Raw genomic sequence first — 16,856 nt, 5'->3', positions numbered from 1 at the left:
CATTCTCTAGCTCCTTAAACCCTGGCAGGGACCTTTCCTGGTCCTTTCTGGAAAGTTCTGCCCCATGATTCAGGACCTACCCCTGGCTTAGCACACAAGAGTTTATACTTTTCCTGCTTTGGGTGGTGTGTTAAAGAGCTTCAGGTTTGTAGAGAGGACAACTTCCACTTACAAGTTTTGAGTCCTTGAGCAAAAAATCATCTACCTTCTCTGGACCTGAGTTGTCTTACCTAGGAGTGCTAATCAGCCTCTGTCCTTAGTATTTATTTCATAGGACTTGTGTGGACATCCAAAAAGACAATGTTTTGGAAGCCATTTGTGAACTCTGGCACGTTGCATACACATGTGCAGTCACTGTCACTCTTACTGAGCCTGTGGCTGTAATCTTGCCTTTTTTCTGATCCATTCCTTTCACTGACCCAGCACCGAGTAAACTGACCCATCTAGCATTCTTAGAAGGAGCCTTGTCACCAGGGGATTGTTTTCTTTATGAAGTCATTACCGTAAGGGAATCAGGTTTTTGCTTGAGAACATACAGCTGAAGGACAAAGCTGCCTCCTGCCACATTTGCCCACAAAGCTTTCCTGAGAGATATAATGATGAGTTGTGTTTTTTTCTGCAGACCGACGACAGCAATGGGGACTTAGACCCGGGAGTCTTGCTGACAGCTCAGACTATCACATCTGAGACCACAAGCAGTACAACCACAACTCAGATTACTAAGGTAACAGGCCAGTTAGAACTTCCTTCTGGAATCCAGTGGCATGCATGCTAAGCTTGCTGCCTCTCTGCAAGAAGGACCCTGGTCTAGAAGCAAGGGTTTCCAGGTCCATCCCTTCTGAGCCCAATGATTCCAAGGTCACAGGTGCAAAGGCCCTGCTGCTTCCCCAGCAGTAAAACCAAGGAGACCCTGAGGGCACCCTTGCCTACCTAGTTAGTAGGCTCCTAAAGTCACCTGTGGTTATCTTTACACATCTGCTCATCTCTCCAGTCATCTGGCTGTGGAGGTAAGTTTAAAAAGTCTATTTAAGGACAGGTGTCATTGGCATTATTATGCAGCCGTATTTTCCAAGTTAAAATTCAAAACTCAGGATCCAACAAAGAGTTTCTCTATCATGTCCAGTGCCCAGGCCATGAGAACTATAGTTTGCATGCTGAAATATTGGAATTATTAGAACATTTTTTATGGGGGCAAGCAGGAAAAATTATCTAAAATTGAAACTACTCCCTGAAAATCAGACACACAAGTCCATGTTTGCTGCAGCACTAAAGGAAAATATATTTTCTTGTCCATAAGAAATCTAGATTTCTAACGAAACTCTGTTATCAATGCACAGAGGACTGGAAGCTAGTTATTTAATGTGTCTAGACTTTGGTTTTCCTCATCTGTCAAATTAGGGAAACCTACCCACCCTGAGAAGATTATTTGAGGATCCTTTGATACCAGTGATACAAAAATGCTTGAAAATAAAGAGCCTAATTTCAAGCTGCATGACATTTTTGTTCATAGTCTTCTGAGTTTTCCTCTTGAAAATAATCAAAACGTACAGGAAAAGAGCAAAAAGAAACACCTGTCGGTTTTGTTTACTCACTGAATTTCTGTGATTTTTGGGAGGAAGAAAAAGGGAAAAAAATAAGTAAAGACTTGTGACTTTCCATTTTGCTTATTAAAGATTTTAGCAATCCAAGGGAATAGAGGTGTGCTCGTTTTAGCAGGTGCAGCTAAGAGTTTGAACAAGTGGATAAGAAAGCTAATCTAAAACGGTACCCAGCAGCAGATTAAAATTTGGAGTAGAGTTTTCAGAATAATCTCTTACTGTTTCTCCCTCCCCTCCCCTTCTTTCCTTTCTTTCTTATGTAACGATCTTTCTTTGGTTTCAGACTGTAAAAGGTGGGATTTCAGAGACCCGGATTGAGAAGAGAATTGTGATCACAGGAGATGCCGATATTGACCATGATCAGGTGGGGATGCTGAAGAGATTCTGGCCATGGAAGAGGTCCCAGGGTGGGAAGATGGATGGAGACAGGAGTTAGCTTTCAGAATATGCCTCTGCCAGCTTCATCCCCAGGAACTCTCTGGGCTATTCTAGTGCTTAAATGAGAAGGGTGAAGGGAATCAGACCACAGAGGTCTGTGGGAGGAGGGCTGCAGGTGGGGGAGCATGAAGTGTAATAGAACACAGGCCTTAGACTCAAAAGCTTGGGTTCAAATCCTAGGTCTCCCCATATTCTAGCTCTTAACTTCCTAGGCCTCAGTTTCCCTATCTTTAAGATGGACGTTATGGCACCTTCCCCTCAAGGCTGTTGTGAGAATCGTGGGATGTTGGACTGTGGGGTGAGGTACATGGTGGGCTCTGGGTGGGTGGAGCTGTTGCTATTCGGGGATACCGTGTACTGAACCTGTGCTGAGAGAGAGGAAGGTAACAAGACAAAAGGAAGAGGTAATCCCTGCCCTCAGAGGGTGGAAGTGGCGGAGGAGATAAGGGAAAGCAGAGCCATGAAAGCTTCGACTTCAAGTCTGTCCTAGATCTGTCACTAACTTACTGTGTGACCTTGGACAAACCACACTACCTCTGATTCCTTATTGTCTCCTAAAAAGAGAGCAGGTTGATCTAGATAATTTCTAGGCCCTTCTGAGCACTAAAATTCTATGTTTCTGTATTAATTAGGTGCTAATTGTGTGCTGCAAGCAATTAGCAAATAATAAGGTCAGGATTAATGCTTCCCATTCTCTGCTGGGTGAGGTTAGAACAGTAAAGCTGCAGAGAAGAGGGGGAGGAAGGGACTGCATGCAAATGCTTCTGGAATCACTGACAGCAGTGTTAGAGCAGTAATTCCATGGCCTTTATGCTGATGTGCCTAAAAAAAAAGAAAGAAAGAAAGAAAACCTGAGCTGCACTGCTGGCAGTTCCCTTGGTAGCAGGGTTGAGACTCCCAGCTGAGAATGCCAGGCTCGGGGTCCCAGCAACAAGGCTGCAAAGCCCAAGTAAGAGGCCTTGCAGCCTCTTGCCCCAGCTCAGGAGATCCTGCTATGCTACCAGCTTCTGCACCCACCCACGTGGTCTGATTGATTGAGCCCCTGCCATGTGCTCAGTCAGTGCCAGAGAGCAAGAGCAGTGGGACCTGAAGGTGTTTGGGTTTGGAGTGAGACAACCTTGGGTTCACTCTTGATTCTGCAACATACTGGTTGTGTGCCCTTGAGCAAGTTATTTTACTTCTCTAAGCTGTAGTTTTACCACCTGTAAAATTAAGATAATCATAGATTTCTTTCTGGGTTGTTGTGATACACACACTTGATAGCTCAGATAGATACCAAGTCCCTCAGTTCTCCTGGGTACGAGGGATACGTGGTAAGGCTAAGACATGGTGTACTCTGGGTAGGTGAGGAGGCACTTAAAGCAAGAAGTAGTAGGTGCAGGCTTTCATGGAGAGATAGCTGTAGGCCAGGGTAAGCATAGAGGGGGCTTGGGCTGAGCTTTGACACATGAGCAGGTGGGTTGGGCAAAAAGGATCAAGGAAAATGACCAGGGGCCTATAAAAGCATTCCAAAAATGGCTTTCATGGAGTCAACTGGAAACTTCCCTTCGTCCCTTGTACGTCCTAGAGATAGTTCTTTTTTTTTTTTTTTTCTTTAAGATTTTATTTATTTATTCACAAGAGACAGAGAGAAAGATATGCAGGCTCCACGCAGGGAGCGCAACATGGGACTCGATCCCGGGTTTCCAGGATCATGCCCTGGGCTGAAGGCAGGCACTAAACAGCTGAGCCATCCAGGGATCCCCTCCTAGAGATAGTTCTTAAGAGCCAGTGTCCACAGTCAGGTGGTCAGATCTAGCTAGAGTCCTCTTTGATGGAAGGCATGTCTCTTGAGAATCCCCACGTCATCATTCCCCGAAGCTCTTCCACCTTGGGTGCTGTGAGCTTGAGGCTCAGAGACTTGCTGTCCAGCGAGAGAGTAGGGCTGTCATTGCTCTGACTTTCCCTCTGCTTCATTCAGCTTTTCTAAAATGATCAAAACTCCTCCAGATGCCAAAACAGGGTCTCTCAAAACTCAAGGACAGTGTAGTAAAGAAGAAAGCCTTATAGATTTAAGTTAAAATCCCTGCTGCATCACTTACTAGCCGTGAAACATTAACCACTTTATTTACCCACTGAACCTCAGTTTCCTTGTCTACAAAATGGAAACAGTGAGAGGCGCCTGGCTGGTCAGTGGGTGGAGCCTGCAACTCTTGCTCTTGGAGTCATGAGTTTGAGCCCTATGTTGGGTGTAGAGCTTACTTTTATTTTTAATTTTAATTTTTATTTATTTATGATAGTCACAGAGAGAGAGAGAGAGAGAGAGAGAGAGAGGCAGAGACACAGGCAGAGGGAGAAGCAGGCTCCATGCACCGGGAGCCCGATGTGGGATTCGATCCTGGGTCTCCAGGATCGCGCCCTGGGCCAAAGGCAGGCGCCAAACCGCTGCGCCACCCAGGGTTCCCTAGAGCTTACTTTTTAAAAACAAGTGGAAACAATGTTACTGCTCTAATTCATTGAGTTCTGAAGATTAAGTGTAATAATGATGATGATGGTGGTGGTGGTGGTGATGATGTGCTTAGGCCAGTGCATGGCGTGTAATAAGCTGTCCCATCTTACTTCCCTCTTTGTTAGCCAGAGATCTTTTCTTTTTATAGCATGCTTCTTTATTTCTCTCTTCCCTTCTGAACTTCTCGGTTACCCTACACTGAACAGAGATTTTGCTTTGTCCTTCTGACTCACTTCTTGAGTGAATCCTCCCAGACCTGCCCAGCAGGTACAGCTGTCACCCCTGAAGTCCCTCTTGCCTTGCCTGTTTCTATGCTTCCAGTCTAGGACCCTCCCTCTGCAGGATGGGGGGTATGGGGGAGAAGGCTGTCAGCAACTTGCCCCACCTCAATGCTCCTTGGTGCTGCAGATGGAAAGATTCAGTTTGCCAGCAAAATGGTGTCCTGAGACCCCTACCTTCCTTCACCAGTCAGGCTTTCTGCCTGATGGGCATGGTTTCTGTCTCTCTCAGGTCCTTGTACAGGCCATCAAGGAGGCAAAGGAGCAGCACCCAGACATGTCAGTGACCAAGGTGGTCGTCCATCAGGAGACTGAAATCTCTGAGGAATGAGCTCAGGTATGAGCTGTTCTTGGTGGGGTGGACGGTATTCACTGTGCCCGCCTCAGAGAACTCTGAACAGGGACATTACCCAGAGGCATCCACACTCCCTCATCCTTCTGTGAGGGAGACAGAAGTTACCAAGCATTTGGCTCCAACAAAAGCAACAAGTTCTCCTTATATCATCCTGCCCTTAGCAGTGTCGGCAGTGGTGGTCCAGAGGACGTCCCCAGGCATGGCTGGAAACCTCCCCACTTCCTGAATCTTCCTGTTCCCTGCCTGCTTCTTCACCTAGCCTTCCCTTCTCTCTGTACTCTACCTGTCACGGGTATCTTTGAGTCTAACCATGGGAGTGCCAGAGGAGGAGAACAAAACCAAGACAAGCTGGTCCTGGCTGTCCATAAATGAGGGCTTGGGGATCAGGGGAGAGATGACTGACGCTCGGAGCCCAGACTAGAGAATTGGAAACAGCATAGCTGCTTTTGGGGAGCCAGAGATCCAGATAAAGTTATGCCTAAAAGTAGTCTACAAACGACTTCAAGAAGCCATAAATCACCAGGGAGGACTGGGCTCTGTAAAGCTGCTCCGACCCTGCTTGGCACTTGGGACCCCCAGAGCTTGGCACTGGGACTGAGTGGCTGTCTTCCTTTGCAGGATTTAAAAAGTTTGCTTTCTTTCCTCTAGGAACTGTCCTACCCCAAATCCCTGCCTGTCTCCCATCCGAGAGAAAAACCAGCAAAATGATAAAGAAGCTTACCTGCAATAGTCAGACATCAGGCTTTCAAAATTACTCTAAACCACCAGAAAATTAATTTCATTTTCTATTTGGAGTTTATACCAAGAGAGTCTTCTAGACATCACTGATTCTTTTAATACCTTTTTCTATATTGTGATACCAGAAATTGTTCAACTTTTCACTCGATGGACTGTTTTTAAAGAGCTTTTTGGTTTGTTTTTTTATGGGGTGGTTTGTAACCCTTTCAACCTAGCTTCTCCCCATTTATTTCCAACCCAGATACTGACAGGTCTACAGAATTCTTGGGGAAATCCTCCAAAGACTCTGTCAGCTGTGTTGGGGGCCAAAGCCAGCTTAGTGGGGCTTCCTGCTCCTCCTCTAGTTTTATACCCTTTCGATGTCAGCAGAAACTTCATTAACCAGCCCTTTCTCAGAGCCAATGATGGGACTTTACCATGTGAGGCAGGGCAGCTGTCCTGATCCACAGACCCCAGGAACACATCCCTGTCCTTTTGTTGAGGGTGATTTTGATGAGGCAGAGATCTCTGCTAAGAATATAGTATTGTTTTTCCTTCTTTCCTCCTATTCTTTCTTTTTTGGAGCTTCTTTAGATCAAAGACGTAAGAAGTTGTTTCAGATATATCTGATACTGTGAATGTTTAAACATATCTGTGGCCTTCACCTTCCTGCCCTCCCTACCCTTTTACCTCATCAGAAGCAGTGGCTCTGCTAAGTGCTCCCCCTACCTCCCATCTCAGGAGACCAAAATTCACAGAAAAATAGGCACTTTTGGCCAAAAGCTCTAATGGCACATTTTTAGTGGTGATTTGGGCAAGGAAAATTGATGAGGTTTAAAAAAAAAAAAAAAGCTTTCTAGTTCTGGGAATGTTCTGGGAATGTGCACTTCACACAGGGGAATGGTGGGGTTTACCTCAGACAGATCCTGCTAAGAAGTATTTCCAGGTGACCAACCCTGGGCCTTTCTCTTTAATCCTGGGATGATAGGAAGTGTGACTCAGAGAGGAGGTGGTGTTCCTTGACCTTTCTTCTCCTGCCTGGTACCTGCCTGCAGACACCCTTCTGGAGTGAGGGAACTGACCTTTACGGGCCATCCGTCCCACAAAACCCCACAAGACCGGGGACACACACACCAGCTCTGCTCATTCCCACTCGCCATCTGAGGCCTGTCAGGTTTCGTGGGCTTGATTTTTGTGGTGGGTTGTGGGTTTATTTTACTTCTAATTTTTTTGTGGTTGTTCTTTGGTTGGTTTTAAAAATGTGCTGACTGATGGGCCCAATTCCACCGTTCCTGGTAGATCTGGGGGCATTTTTACTCAACAGTGCTTCTGTAATCTTCCAGCTGGCTTCCCACAAACATATCTGCCTGGAAGTTCTTAAGAGTCTTACAGTGGGACAGAAGTGAACTTCATGAGAGAGACAGCGGAGCACAGTCTCTGGGAGTTCAAGTGCAGTGAGCGAGGGAGAGAAGTCTGAAACCTCTGCTCCCCACGATGGGAGCCAGCTGCGTGTGGCCAAAGCCTCTACTGGCTGAGCCTCGCTTTAGACAAACTCAGTTGGTTCGAACAGACTTCGGATGTGTGCATTTTTCGTTTAGTACTTACGTGAGACTATTGCTAAGAGGCAGCTCTCTCTGGAGAGTGACAGGAAGACCTCGGGCAGAAGGACTGTCTCAGCGTGTGGGCACAGAGTCTGAAATGATGGTGCTTGCTTGTTGGTGTCTACGCCTGGGCCCTGTGGCCCGGAGCGGTGGGGAGGTTAGGAACCCAGCTCCCATCAAACAGCACAGTAACGTGAGCTCGCTTCGCAGTGGCCAGCTGTCCTGCCGAGAGCTCCCAGCTCCCAAGGCTGACAGCTGGAGTGAAGAGGGTGCGGCTAAGGAAGAGGGCACAGCGTAGCATCAGAAACCTGGCCACACTGGTGCCGCAGCTTTCACAGCGCAGGCCCGTTAACGGGGGCCGACACGTCCCCTCGGCTCTGTCACCAGCTCCCAGAGCTTCTCTCTGCTTCCTTGACTGTAAATTGGACCAGAAGATCTCAAATGCCCTTCCAGCACTGAGAAGCCATGATTTGGACGAGCTAGGGAGAGGGTGTCCTTCCAAGCCTCTTTCCTATCCTCCTCCTCTGGTAACAGATCTGGGGGTTTGACAATTGTTTGGATTTTTTTCTTCCTGCAGTTGTGTGTGTGTGTTTGTGTGTGTGGGTGTGTGTGTGTGAAGAAAAACAGATTCTGTCCAGGTGGAAATGGTAAAGAGGGGAGGAGAGAGCTTCATTTCCAGGGTCAGAGACTTGGCAGCAGTTTTCCCGAAGTGACTCAGACACACCACAGTAACATCTTTCACTGCAATTTTATTTTTATTTCACTTGAGAAGTAAAGACTTCCTCCAAGCCACACGAGGTCCCTGCCACCCACCCACCCACCTACCCACCCACGTAGCGGGACCTAAATTTCTGAGCTTAGGGCCCAGAGAACCTGGCTGCAGGGACCTTTTGGGGGCCTCTTCACCCTCCTGCCCAGCCCCCCACCCTTGCATGTCCTGCAGGGCAGCCGAGGTGGAGGGGACAGGCGGAGGGGACGGCCGTCTGCCCTGGGAAAGGAACCAGAGCTCCCGCCTGACTGCCACCAAGGAATGCTCATGGGAAATATCTGCCCAGGATCTCAGCCCCAGGCTGGTTGTTTTTACAAATCTCTCTCAAATGTATTATTTTGATGACAAAAATGAAGGAGCTTTGTAAATTTTTTTTAAAATTATGAATCATATCAAGTAGTTGTTTACATTTCTTGACAAAATAGGAATTATGCCAGCAGAATCAAATTGACAAAATCCTTAGATTAAAAAGGCAATAATTAGGTCTGCTGTTTTGGCCTTTTGTAGTAAGAGACGTGGTATAGTGTTTAGATACGTGTTTGGTCTTGCTTCTTGTATTGCATTTTTCAATAAACTTAAAAAAAAAAAAGACAGTCTGTGAGAATTGATCAACTTTGAAAGTTCTCTTCTCCTACCAGCAACCTGGGAAAAACGAAACATGGGGAAGGGAGACCCCTATTCAAGCCCTTTTCTAAAGTAAGCTACCCACATTGGCCAAAATGCAGCTTCAACGCTGTGTAAAAGGAGAACTGGCAAATGCTTCTTGCCAGCCGGGGGGGGGGGGGGGGGGGGGATTTTGCAGCACAGGCTGTGACAAAGGAGAGAAGGGGGTTCCTCAGACCTGTTCAGGGAGGGGCCCGACCCTCAGTAGGAAGGCTTTGGCAGTAGTGTAGCCCTAGTGGGGTGGACCCTGCAGGGCTGAGGGGAGAGAAGGGCTGAGGTGGTGGGAGGCAAAGCCTCAGTCCCTGTCCCAGATGGCAGTGGAGGGTCTCAATTCAGCCCCGTTGCCCATCTTCCCCAACCCCACAACCGGTGCCACCGTGGAGGGAGCCCGGCCCAGCCTGTGACATCCCAGCCAACCTACCTTCCAAGTCTTAGGGGTCGTTGCCCACCACTTCGGGTTTGCTGAGACGCCAGCTGCATCTCCCAGCGACCCTGACCTGGACCTCCAGCCCCCTCAGGTACCTGTCCAAGGCTAAGGTCACTTTTGGAGGCTTAACGAGCTCCTGAGGCCGAGTCATGCTGGTCTCCAGGCTCCGCATTAAAACACACTCTCTCCAGCTTTTTGAACCCTTGTGCAGTTGGCATTTCTCTGCCGACATGCAAGTCAGGAAGCCTTAGCAGCTGCTGCGGCCAGAGCATCCATCTCGCCTGGGACGTGGCTGATGCATCTACTGGGCATTGGGACTTCCGGTCCTGTTAGCACGGTCCATGCTGCAGCCTCCTAGCAGGCTGTCCCCCTGCTCTTCAAACCCGGGCTCCCAAGTCCCCTCCTCCTCCCAACTTGGCATAGCCCCCCAGACTGAGGCGGTCCAGCCGTGGCCAGCTCCGGTGAGCACAGTCCCGAGCTGCTGGGGCCCCAAGCAGGAGCTCCCCAAGGCCCAGATCCAGGGACTTGGAATGTTCAATGCAGGAACCAGAGGGCTGCACGGTGATAATCACATGGCCAGTCTGGGTGCGTGGACCCCAGGGTGGGGGCAGCCCCGGGCCCTTCAGCGGGTAACTGTTGAGCAGGGCAGGTAACCCCAAGCGAGGATTAGCAGGCTCTGAACGCAGGCTCCGCACTGACGGGACAGGTGACGCGCCCCGACGCGGCGACAGGTCCCAACTTTCCGGCTCCGTGCAGCCGATGGCTCGGGGAGTCCTGGGTCCGGGGCTGGGGAGCAGGGCGCAGTCCCAGCCGGGGCCGTCAGGGGGCCGGAGCGCCTGGGCCCGCAGCACCCCCTGGCGCAGCCGTCGCGTCTCCAGGTCGCGGTTCTCGTAGAGCAGCGTGTTGGCGCAGATGAAAACGAACAGGCCGACGCCCATGACCACGGGTCCAAGGAGCCGCAGCCGCTCGTGCGGGCCGTGGGCCCGGCCGGCGCCGCGACCCTCGCGTCGCAGCTCGCTCGGGGGGGGCGCGCTGGCATTGGCGGCGCGCGGCCCCGGGGCCCCGGCGCGGTGCGGCCAGTAGCCGGCCACGGCGATGCCCATGCCCACCAGCACCACGAGCGCCCCCAGCGCCGCGAACGCCCCCGACGGCGAGCGCAGCCGCAGCCGCGCCCGCACCCGCAGAGGCTCGGGCGGGGAGCGCGGGCGCCGGCGGCGGCCCAGGCGGCGGCCCAGGCGAGAGACGCGGCCCTCGGGGCTCCTCCGCACCTCCCCGCGGTCTCCGGGGCTCCCGGCCGTCATCTCGCCGTCGTCTGGGCGCTCTGCGGAGAGAGGGGAGGCGGGGACTGAACCGACGGGCCTGGGGTCGCAGCGCCAGCTCGGGGGCCCGGTCCGCGCGCGAGGCGAGACCGGGCTGCCTCGCCCAGGCCGCTTGGAGATCCCTGGCGGCCACCCCCGGACTTCCCCGGGGCCGCGAGGCGGGGAGCCGCCCCCGCTCGGGTTTTCCGCAGCGCAGCTCGGAGCCAGGGACGCGCGGCTGAAGCCGGAGTTGGCCGGGCCCGCGGGCGGCGAGGAGGGAGGGGGGCGCGGGCTGCCGCTACCTGGCGCATCCTCGGCTGCGGGGCTGCGGGGCTGCGGGGCTGCGGGGCTGCGGGGCTGCGGGGCTGCGGGGCTCCGGCGCCGGCTCCCTCTTCGCCAGCCCCGCGGCCCGGGGCCTCGGGAGTGTGCGGGCCCCGCGGCGGCGTCTCCAGGGTAAGTCCCGCCCGGGATCGCCCTCACCCCCGCACGTGGCCGCACCGTAGTAAGCGGGGGAGGGAGGGAGGGGGCGCTCGGCCCGCCCGGGCCGCCGGGGTCGCCCGCGGGCCCCACCTCCCCCTACCGCGCGCTACATACCGCAGCGTGGGAAGGAGGGGGTGTCACCGGCTGCAGCCCCTTCCTGCCCGCCCCCTCCTTTCAGACCTCCTCAGCCTGCACAGAAGCTGCAGCAGGAGAGACTTGAGCTAGACTCCGGGAAGACCGTTGCGACCCAGACCCGCGGCCGACTTCGCCCAGGATTGCTTTCCACTCCGCGCAGAAGAGGCCTCCCCTCCTCCAGCGGCCGGTCGCGGCCCGGACGGGGCGCGGGGAGCGGGGGGGCTGCAGGTGCTGGGCGCGGGGCCCCGCCGGGAGGGCTTCCCCGCTCCCCGACTCCCGTCGGCCCGGGCAAGGCTGTTCCCAGGTTGCGGCGTTTCCAATTCGAGCTCCTCGGGATGAATCATCCCCCTTTCCCGCCGCCTGTCCTCCTTTCCGGCCTCCTCCACCCGAGGCCTCGGTGGCCCGCGTCCCGGACGGAGCAGCACCGCCCCAGCACCTCGGGCCGCCCCATCTGGCCGCCGGGTTCAGCCCTTCCCGGCCTGTGGCCCGAGGACTGAGGGCGGGCCGGGGGCCGGGGGCCGGGTAAGGAGCAGGGCGCCGTGTGCCGTGTGGCCCCCACCAAGGGGGGCGTGGGGGGGCGTGGGGGGCGTGGGGGGCCGCCCAGGCGCCCTGGGTCGCAGGGGACGAGGGCGGGGCCTCGCTGTCCGCGGGTGCGTCCGGGCTCTGAGCCGCTCCGGCTCCGGCGCTGGCACCGTAGGAGGCTCCGGGGAGGAGGCCTCGCCGCCCCGCTCCGTCCCCACCCGCACCCCGAAGCTCAGGCACGACACCCCATCCCTGCCGCCGAGCGGGGTGCGGAAGGCCGGGGCCTAGCACGGAGCCGCAGTCGCCGCGTCCAAAGCCCGATTCTCGCGGCTGGAGGCGGCGGCCCAGAGCGGCCGGGGGGGGGGGGGGGGCCGCCGGGGTCCCCCGAGGAGGGGGCGCCCCGGGACCCGACGCCGGGCCTCGCGACCCCCGCCGACGCCGTGCGCCTCCCCGCACAGCCCGGGGCGCCCCGGGAGGCGGCGACGGCTGTTCCCGGTCGTCTCGGAGTGTGGAGCCGACTCCGGGGGGCTCCCCGCGGGGACAGAGGCGGGGGCGTGCGGGGAGACCCCGACGCTGCGGCGGGCGCGGAGTCCTGGCTGGGGGCCCCGGGGAGGACCCCGGGGAGGACCCCGAGGAGGACGGGGACCCCGGGGAGGACCCCGAGGAGGACCCCGGGGAGGCTGGGGACCCCGGGGAGGACCCCGAGGAGGACGGGGACCCCAGGGAGGCTGGGGACCCCGGAGAGGACCCCGGGGAGGCTGGGGGCCCCGGGGAGGGTGGGGACCCCGGGGAGGACCCCGGGGAGGCTGGGGACCCCGCCGACGGCCCCCGGGAGGCCCTGGTCTCGGGCCGGGAAGTTGCCGCGGGCCGCGTCCCTCGCGCTCCGGGTCCCGCCTCCGCCCGCGTCCACACTCGGCGGGGGTGGCGGGAGGGAGGACCGGGCTCCCGCCCCAGGGCCTTCCCGGACGGACGGGCCGAACAAAAAGTTGAGGAAAGTGGAGCGCGAGCCCCGGGGCCCTAGTCCTGCTCACCTGGCGCCGCCGCGCCCCGGCGGGTCGGGGTCCGAGTCCGCGCGCCGCGGCTCCCGGCTCTGCCGCCGGCTCCACCGAGGCCCGGCCCCGCCCCCTCCTGGCCCCGCCCCTCCTGGCCCCGCCCCCTGGCCCCGCCCCCAGCGCCCCGCGAACCTGCGGGCGGCCACCCCGCGAGGCCCCGCCGCTGGAGGCGGGCAGCCGCCCAGGTCGCAGGGTCGCAGGCCCGCAGGTGAGCGCCGTGTGCGCGCCCGTGGCTCGGAGCGTCGCTCGCAGAGGCCCGGGACGGCCGCGCCTTCCCACGTGGGGAAACTGAGCCCGGGAGCCGAGAGCCCCGCCCGGCTCCGCAGCGAGCGCGCGGCCCGAGGACTTTCGAAGCCCCCGCGCCCTCCGCGCCCCCCCGCGCCCTCCCCCGCCCGCGCCCTCCGCGCCCTCCGCGCCCTCCGCGCCCGCCCGCGCCCTCCCCCGCCCTCCCCCGCCCTCCCCCGCCCGCGCCCCTCATGCCAGCGCCGGGAGCGGGCTCGCGGGGGCGCCGTCCGGGGAGCTCCCCGGAGGAGGCGGCCCGGTTCCTGCCCCGCCCCCCGCCAGCCTGCCCCCTCCGTGGTCCTCACCGCCTTCCCCGGGAAAGTGGGCTTCATGGGGTCCGCCCCGCAAGATGCGGAGAGGCGAGAATCCAGCGTTGCGGGCGGGCCCCCGGGGACCCCGCGAGCGCCGGGACGGGAGCCCGGGGCGGGGGCGGGGCCGGGCCGCCGAGTGCGTGGCCGAGAGTCACGGGCAACCCCCCGGGAAGACGCGCCCCGCCTGGAGCGAGGAGGCGCCCGGGCCCCCAATCCCGAGGCTCCGGGGGCGCCCCCCGCCGCGGGCCTGTCGGGGCCGCCCAGCTCCCGAGCCCCGCCCGCCCCGCGGCAGGAATGCGGAGCGGAGCGAGGGGGTCGGCTGGCGGCCCAGTTTCCATGATGCGGGGGGCGGGCTCGGGGGAGGGGGGGAGGGGGAGGGGCGGCCGGGCGGCCCGCCAGGCTCCGAGCCCGCCCCCGCCCCCGCCCCCGCCCCCGCCCCCGCCCCCGCCCCGCAGCCCGGCCGGGCCCCTCGGGAGGAATTTCCGGCCTGGGATCGATTAGGAGGCGCCCCTCCCCCGGCCGCCGAGACCCCCCGGGGCGCGGGCGGGGGAGGGGCGGGGCGGGCGGGGCGGGGGAGGGGCGGGGCGGGAACGGGACGCGGCTGCGCCCGGGCGCCAGGGGGGCGCGAGGGGAGCGCGAGCAAGTCGCCGGCCCGGGCCGCCCCCCGCGGAGGCCACGGCGCGCAGCGAGGCTCGAACCCTGCTCGGCGGGAGCCTGGGGTGGCCTCGGCCCCGGAGCGACCCGGCCAGGCCAGGGTGGCCTCCCGCCACCGCGTGGGGCCGCAGGCTCCGCGACCGACCTCCGAAGAGGCGCGCCCCGCCCGCACTCGGCCCCCTCGGCCGCGCCGCGCTCGAGCCCGCTGACGCCCCACCCAGCGCTGCCCGCGTGCCTCGCCCCTGGCTGCCCTTCCTGGGGACACCAGCTCGAGGCCAAAGCTCCCTGTGGTTGCTGCCCCACCTGCCCTGCATTTGCCGCTGGCTCGTCCAGGCCGCCCCTCCTGACCTTTCTTCCTCGGGGCCTCCAGCCTGGGCCCAGCCTCACTTTGAGCAACCAGACACCTCCCAGAATTTCCCCTGTTCGCAGTGATCCTGGCCCATTCCTACTCCTCCTCTTGTCCCCTCTGTAAAGGGCCCCACTGCCCACCAGAGGGTCATCTCCACCGGGGGTCACCTTGGGCTCACCCCCGCCCCAAACCTTCAAGTCCTGTGGACCCTCCTCTCTGGATCGCCCATGAGCTACCTTCTCCCTGCCCGGGGGCCAGGGCTCTGCACAGGGCCACCAACCATCTTCCCACCCTGGACCTAAACCGATCGCTCTGCTTAAAACCCTCAGTGGCTCCCCTGCATTGTCTGGAGTTTAAAATCCCTGCTCACCTCCAGAGTGGCTCCTGCCCCCTCACCCTCCTCCCTTCCTTGTAGCTGAACTCATCCCCATCCCCATATCTGTGCTCTGGCCTTGGGGTTGGCCCCTGCCTTGAGTCTAGCCAGGAACTCCCACTCTGGATCATCCCTTTGGCTCCTTCCTGTCCTTCAGACTTTCTCTGCACCACCTGTGGGTCCCCAGAGCTCATCAGCCTCGCCCCTCCCCACTCCCCTCTACCCCCACCCCCACCCCCTGCTTACACACCCTCACGGGAGCCTCCCCTTAGCAGCACCACACACAGAACGAAAATCAGTGTTTGGGATTTGAGCCTCTGTCCTATGTCCCCCTGCTGGTGAGCTCTGAGGGGAGGACTGGGCTTGTCCCATCCCTCCCTGAGCCCTGGCCTCCTACTGGCCTGTGTGTCCCCCATCCTGAGGTCCCTGCTAATCTGTACCCCTGGGGCTCCAGCCTGAACAGGAAAGGACTCAGCCCCGAGTCTCAGTTTCTCCATCTGCACAAAAAGGGGGGAAATACTTATCTCCCAGTGTTGCTTAGAAGCTTAAGAGCACCCATCACATATGGTCAGCACCTGGCATAAAGTGGATGCCCACCAGACAGTTGGTCCTTCCTCTGATGCTGAGGTTTGGGGCACAGAAGATGGTATTTAGCAGTTGTAGAAACCTCCCCTGGGGTCATTTGGGGGTAGCAATGAGAAAAGGATCCTCTCCCTCAATATAACCCCACTTGATTGTCTTGAGAACTGGGAAGCTAGTGATAGGCCCAGTTTACAGAAGAGGACGCTGGCTCAGAGAGGCCAAGACCCGCTGGCAGACACAGCCAGACTGGTAAGTGCTGGCGCCTCCCCGGAGGGAGGGCCCCGGGCCTGCTTGGTTTGGCCCTTATGGGCGGCCAGTGGCCTGGATCTGCCTCTGTGTGGCCCCGACTCCTTCACTCCTGAACCAGGAGGGGCCTGGAAGAGAGATGTTCCCCGGGGCCACTGTGGTGGACATTTCTCCCCCAAGCTTCTCTGGGGAGGCAGGGAACCGGACACAGGCACTCTGAGGTCCTGCCTACCTGAGGCTCCATGTCCTCCGCAAAAGCCATGACGGGGAGGGAGCAGCTGTCATCTGTGTGTCACAGCCCCACCCGGGGCCACAGAAGAGCAAGCCCTGGGAATTGATGTTTGGGAACAGCCCCACTGGCTGGCTGGGTCCAGGCTGTCCCGGATTTCCTGTCTGAGCTCCAGGGCTTTCTAAAACCATCCTTGTCTCTGGGCCGCCCCAGAAGCACTTGGAGGACACAGCTGAGTGCCCGTGTGGCCCCAGCCCAGCAAGACCACAGCCTCAGCTAAGAATCCCGAACCCCGTGCAGAGGAGAGAGCGTGGCTCTGAGACCCAGTTTTGTTTCTTCTGCTCGTTCACTGGGTGACTTTGGGCATGTCACAGGACTCCCTCAGCGCTCCCTGTGGGGCCTTCACAGGAAGAACGGGTGGGTCAACTTGATAAGAAATGATTGGCAGGTGGAATCCAGAACCCCAGTCCCAAATGTCCCATTTTGTAGGGACAGAAACTAATGCCCAGAGAGGCACACAGTGACTTGAATGACCCCACCAGTGAATGGCAGAGCTGACCCTTGAGCAGTTACAGGTCCCCATGTGGACTCAGGCTTCAGGGGTTGCTGGGATGTGAACCCCAAGCCCATCGCCCCACCCATAGAAGCTCTGAGCTGGGCAGTGGGCTTCCCTGGTGGCTCCGTGCCACTGGCAAAGCTCTTGGGAAGAGTGAGCTCACGTCTCCACTGCTCTCCAAAGCCAGAGAAGAGAAGGAGCAGAGCCGGGGTGAACCTGGGAAGGCCAAGGAGGTGAGACGCCCCTGGGGCCAGGGCAAGGCCAGCCTCCTGCCTGAGCCCTTAGGGATGACGGTAGGAAGTCACCAACTTGCCAAGCTCCCCCGGGGTTCCAGCCCCTTCATACCTGTTACCTTCTTAAGTATGAAAGAGCCTTGAGAAGGAGGTGACACTGTCACCCCTTGTCCTACATGCGATGCTACACTACTTCCTGCTAGCCCTGTGACCGGGGTCA

General features: G+C 58.1%; 2 protein-coding genes and 1 non-coding gene across 56 annotated transcripts in view; 1 reads left to right on the top strand and 2 right to left on the bottom strand.

Annotated features, from left to right (window-relative positions):
* Positions 1-8,728, top strand: part of EPB41 (erythrocyte membrane protein band 4.1) — a 197,562-nt gene extending 188,834 nt beyond the window's left edge. For all 50 annotated transcript variants that reach the window (XR_012000087.1, XM_026014545.2, XM_072750555.1 and 47 more), the window contains 4 exons: positions 623-724; positions 1,882-1,962; positions 5,035-5,139; positions 5,806-8,728. Coding sequence is in view for 49 of the 50 variants with exons in the window: in XM_026014545.2 (XP_025870330.1) it covers positions 623-724; positions 1,882-1,962; positions 5,035-5,133 (282 nt within the window). In the remaining variant the exon portion in view is untranslated. The remainder of the gene's footprint in view (positions 1-622; positions 725-1,881; positions 1,963-5,034; positions 5,140-5,805) is intronic.
* Positions 8,729-8,735: 7 nt separating this feature from the next.
* Positions 8,736-9,442, bottom strand: LOC112931803 (uncharacterized). The gene is made up of 2 exons (XR_012000088.1): positions 9,329-9,442; positions 8,736-8,818 (listed from the first exon to the last, which is right to left on the bottom strand). It is a non-coding gene; the product is annotated as an uncharacterized protein (transcript).
* Positions 9,443-9,444: 2 nt separating this feature from the next.
* Positions 9,445-13,562, bottom strand: TMEM200B (transmembrane protein 200B). Of its 5 annotated transcripts, none has more exons than XM_072750571.1 (2): positions 13,409-13,562; positions 9,445-10,655 (listed from the first exon to the last, which is right to left on the bottom strand). In XM_072750571.1, exon 2 carries the CDS (start codon positions 10,633-10,635, stop codon positions 9,712-9,714), a length of 924 nt encoding a protein of 307 aa, XP_072606672.1. In that variant the 5' UTR covers positions 10,636-10,655; positions 13,409-13,562; the 3' UTR covers positions 9,445-9,711. The 5 variants fall into 5 exon arrangements, with proteins under 5 accessions (XP_072606672.1, XP_072606668.1, XP_072606671.1 ...); XM_072750567.1 differs by having other exon boundaries at positions 12,801-13,412; XM_072750570.1 differs by lacking the exon at positions 13,409-13,562 and adding an exon at positions 11,293-11,432.
* Between the last annotated feature and the right edge of the window lie 3,294 nt (positions 13,563-16,856).

The sequence above is a fragment of the Vulpes vulpes genome, chromosome 2 (assembly GCF_048418805.1).
Source record: "Vulpes vulpes isolate BD-2025 chromosome 2, VulVul3, whole genome shotgun sequence".
NCBI lineage: Eukaryota > Metazoa > Chordata > Mammalia > Carnivora > Canidae > Vulpes > Vulpes vulpes.
Note: the sequence above shows the minus strand (reverse complement) of the source record. Positions and strands in the feature narration are given on the sequence as shown.

Coding starts and splice junctions, on each gene's coding strand:
- TMEM200B (XM_072750567.1), bottom strand. CDS start 13,299: ATGAGGGGCGCGGGCGGGGGAGGGCGGGGGAGGGCGGGGGAGGGCGCG. Junction 10,656..12,800: donor CCGGGGCGCGGCGGCGCCAG/GTGAGCAGGACT, acceptor CTCTCTCCGCAG/AGCGCCCAGACGACGGCGAG.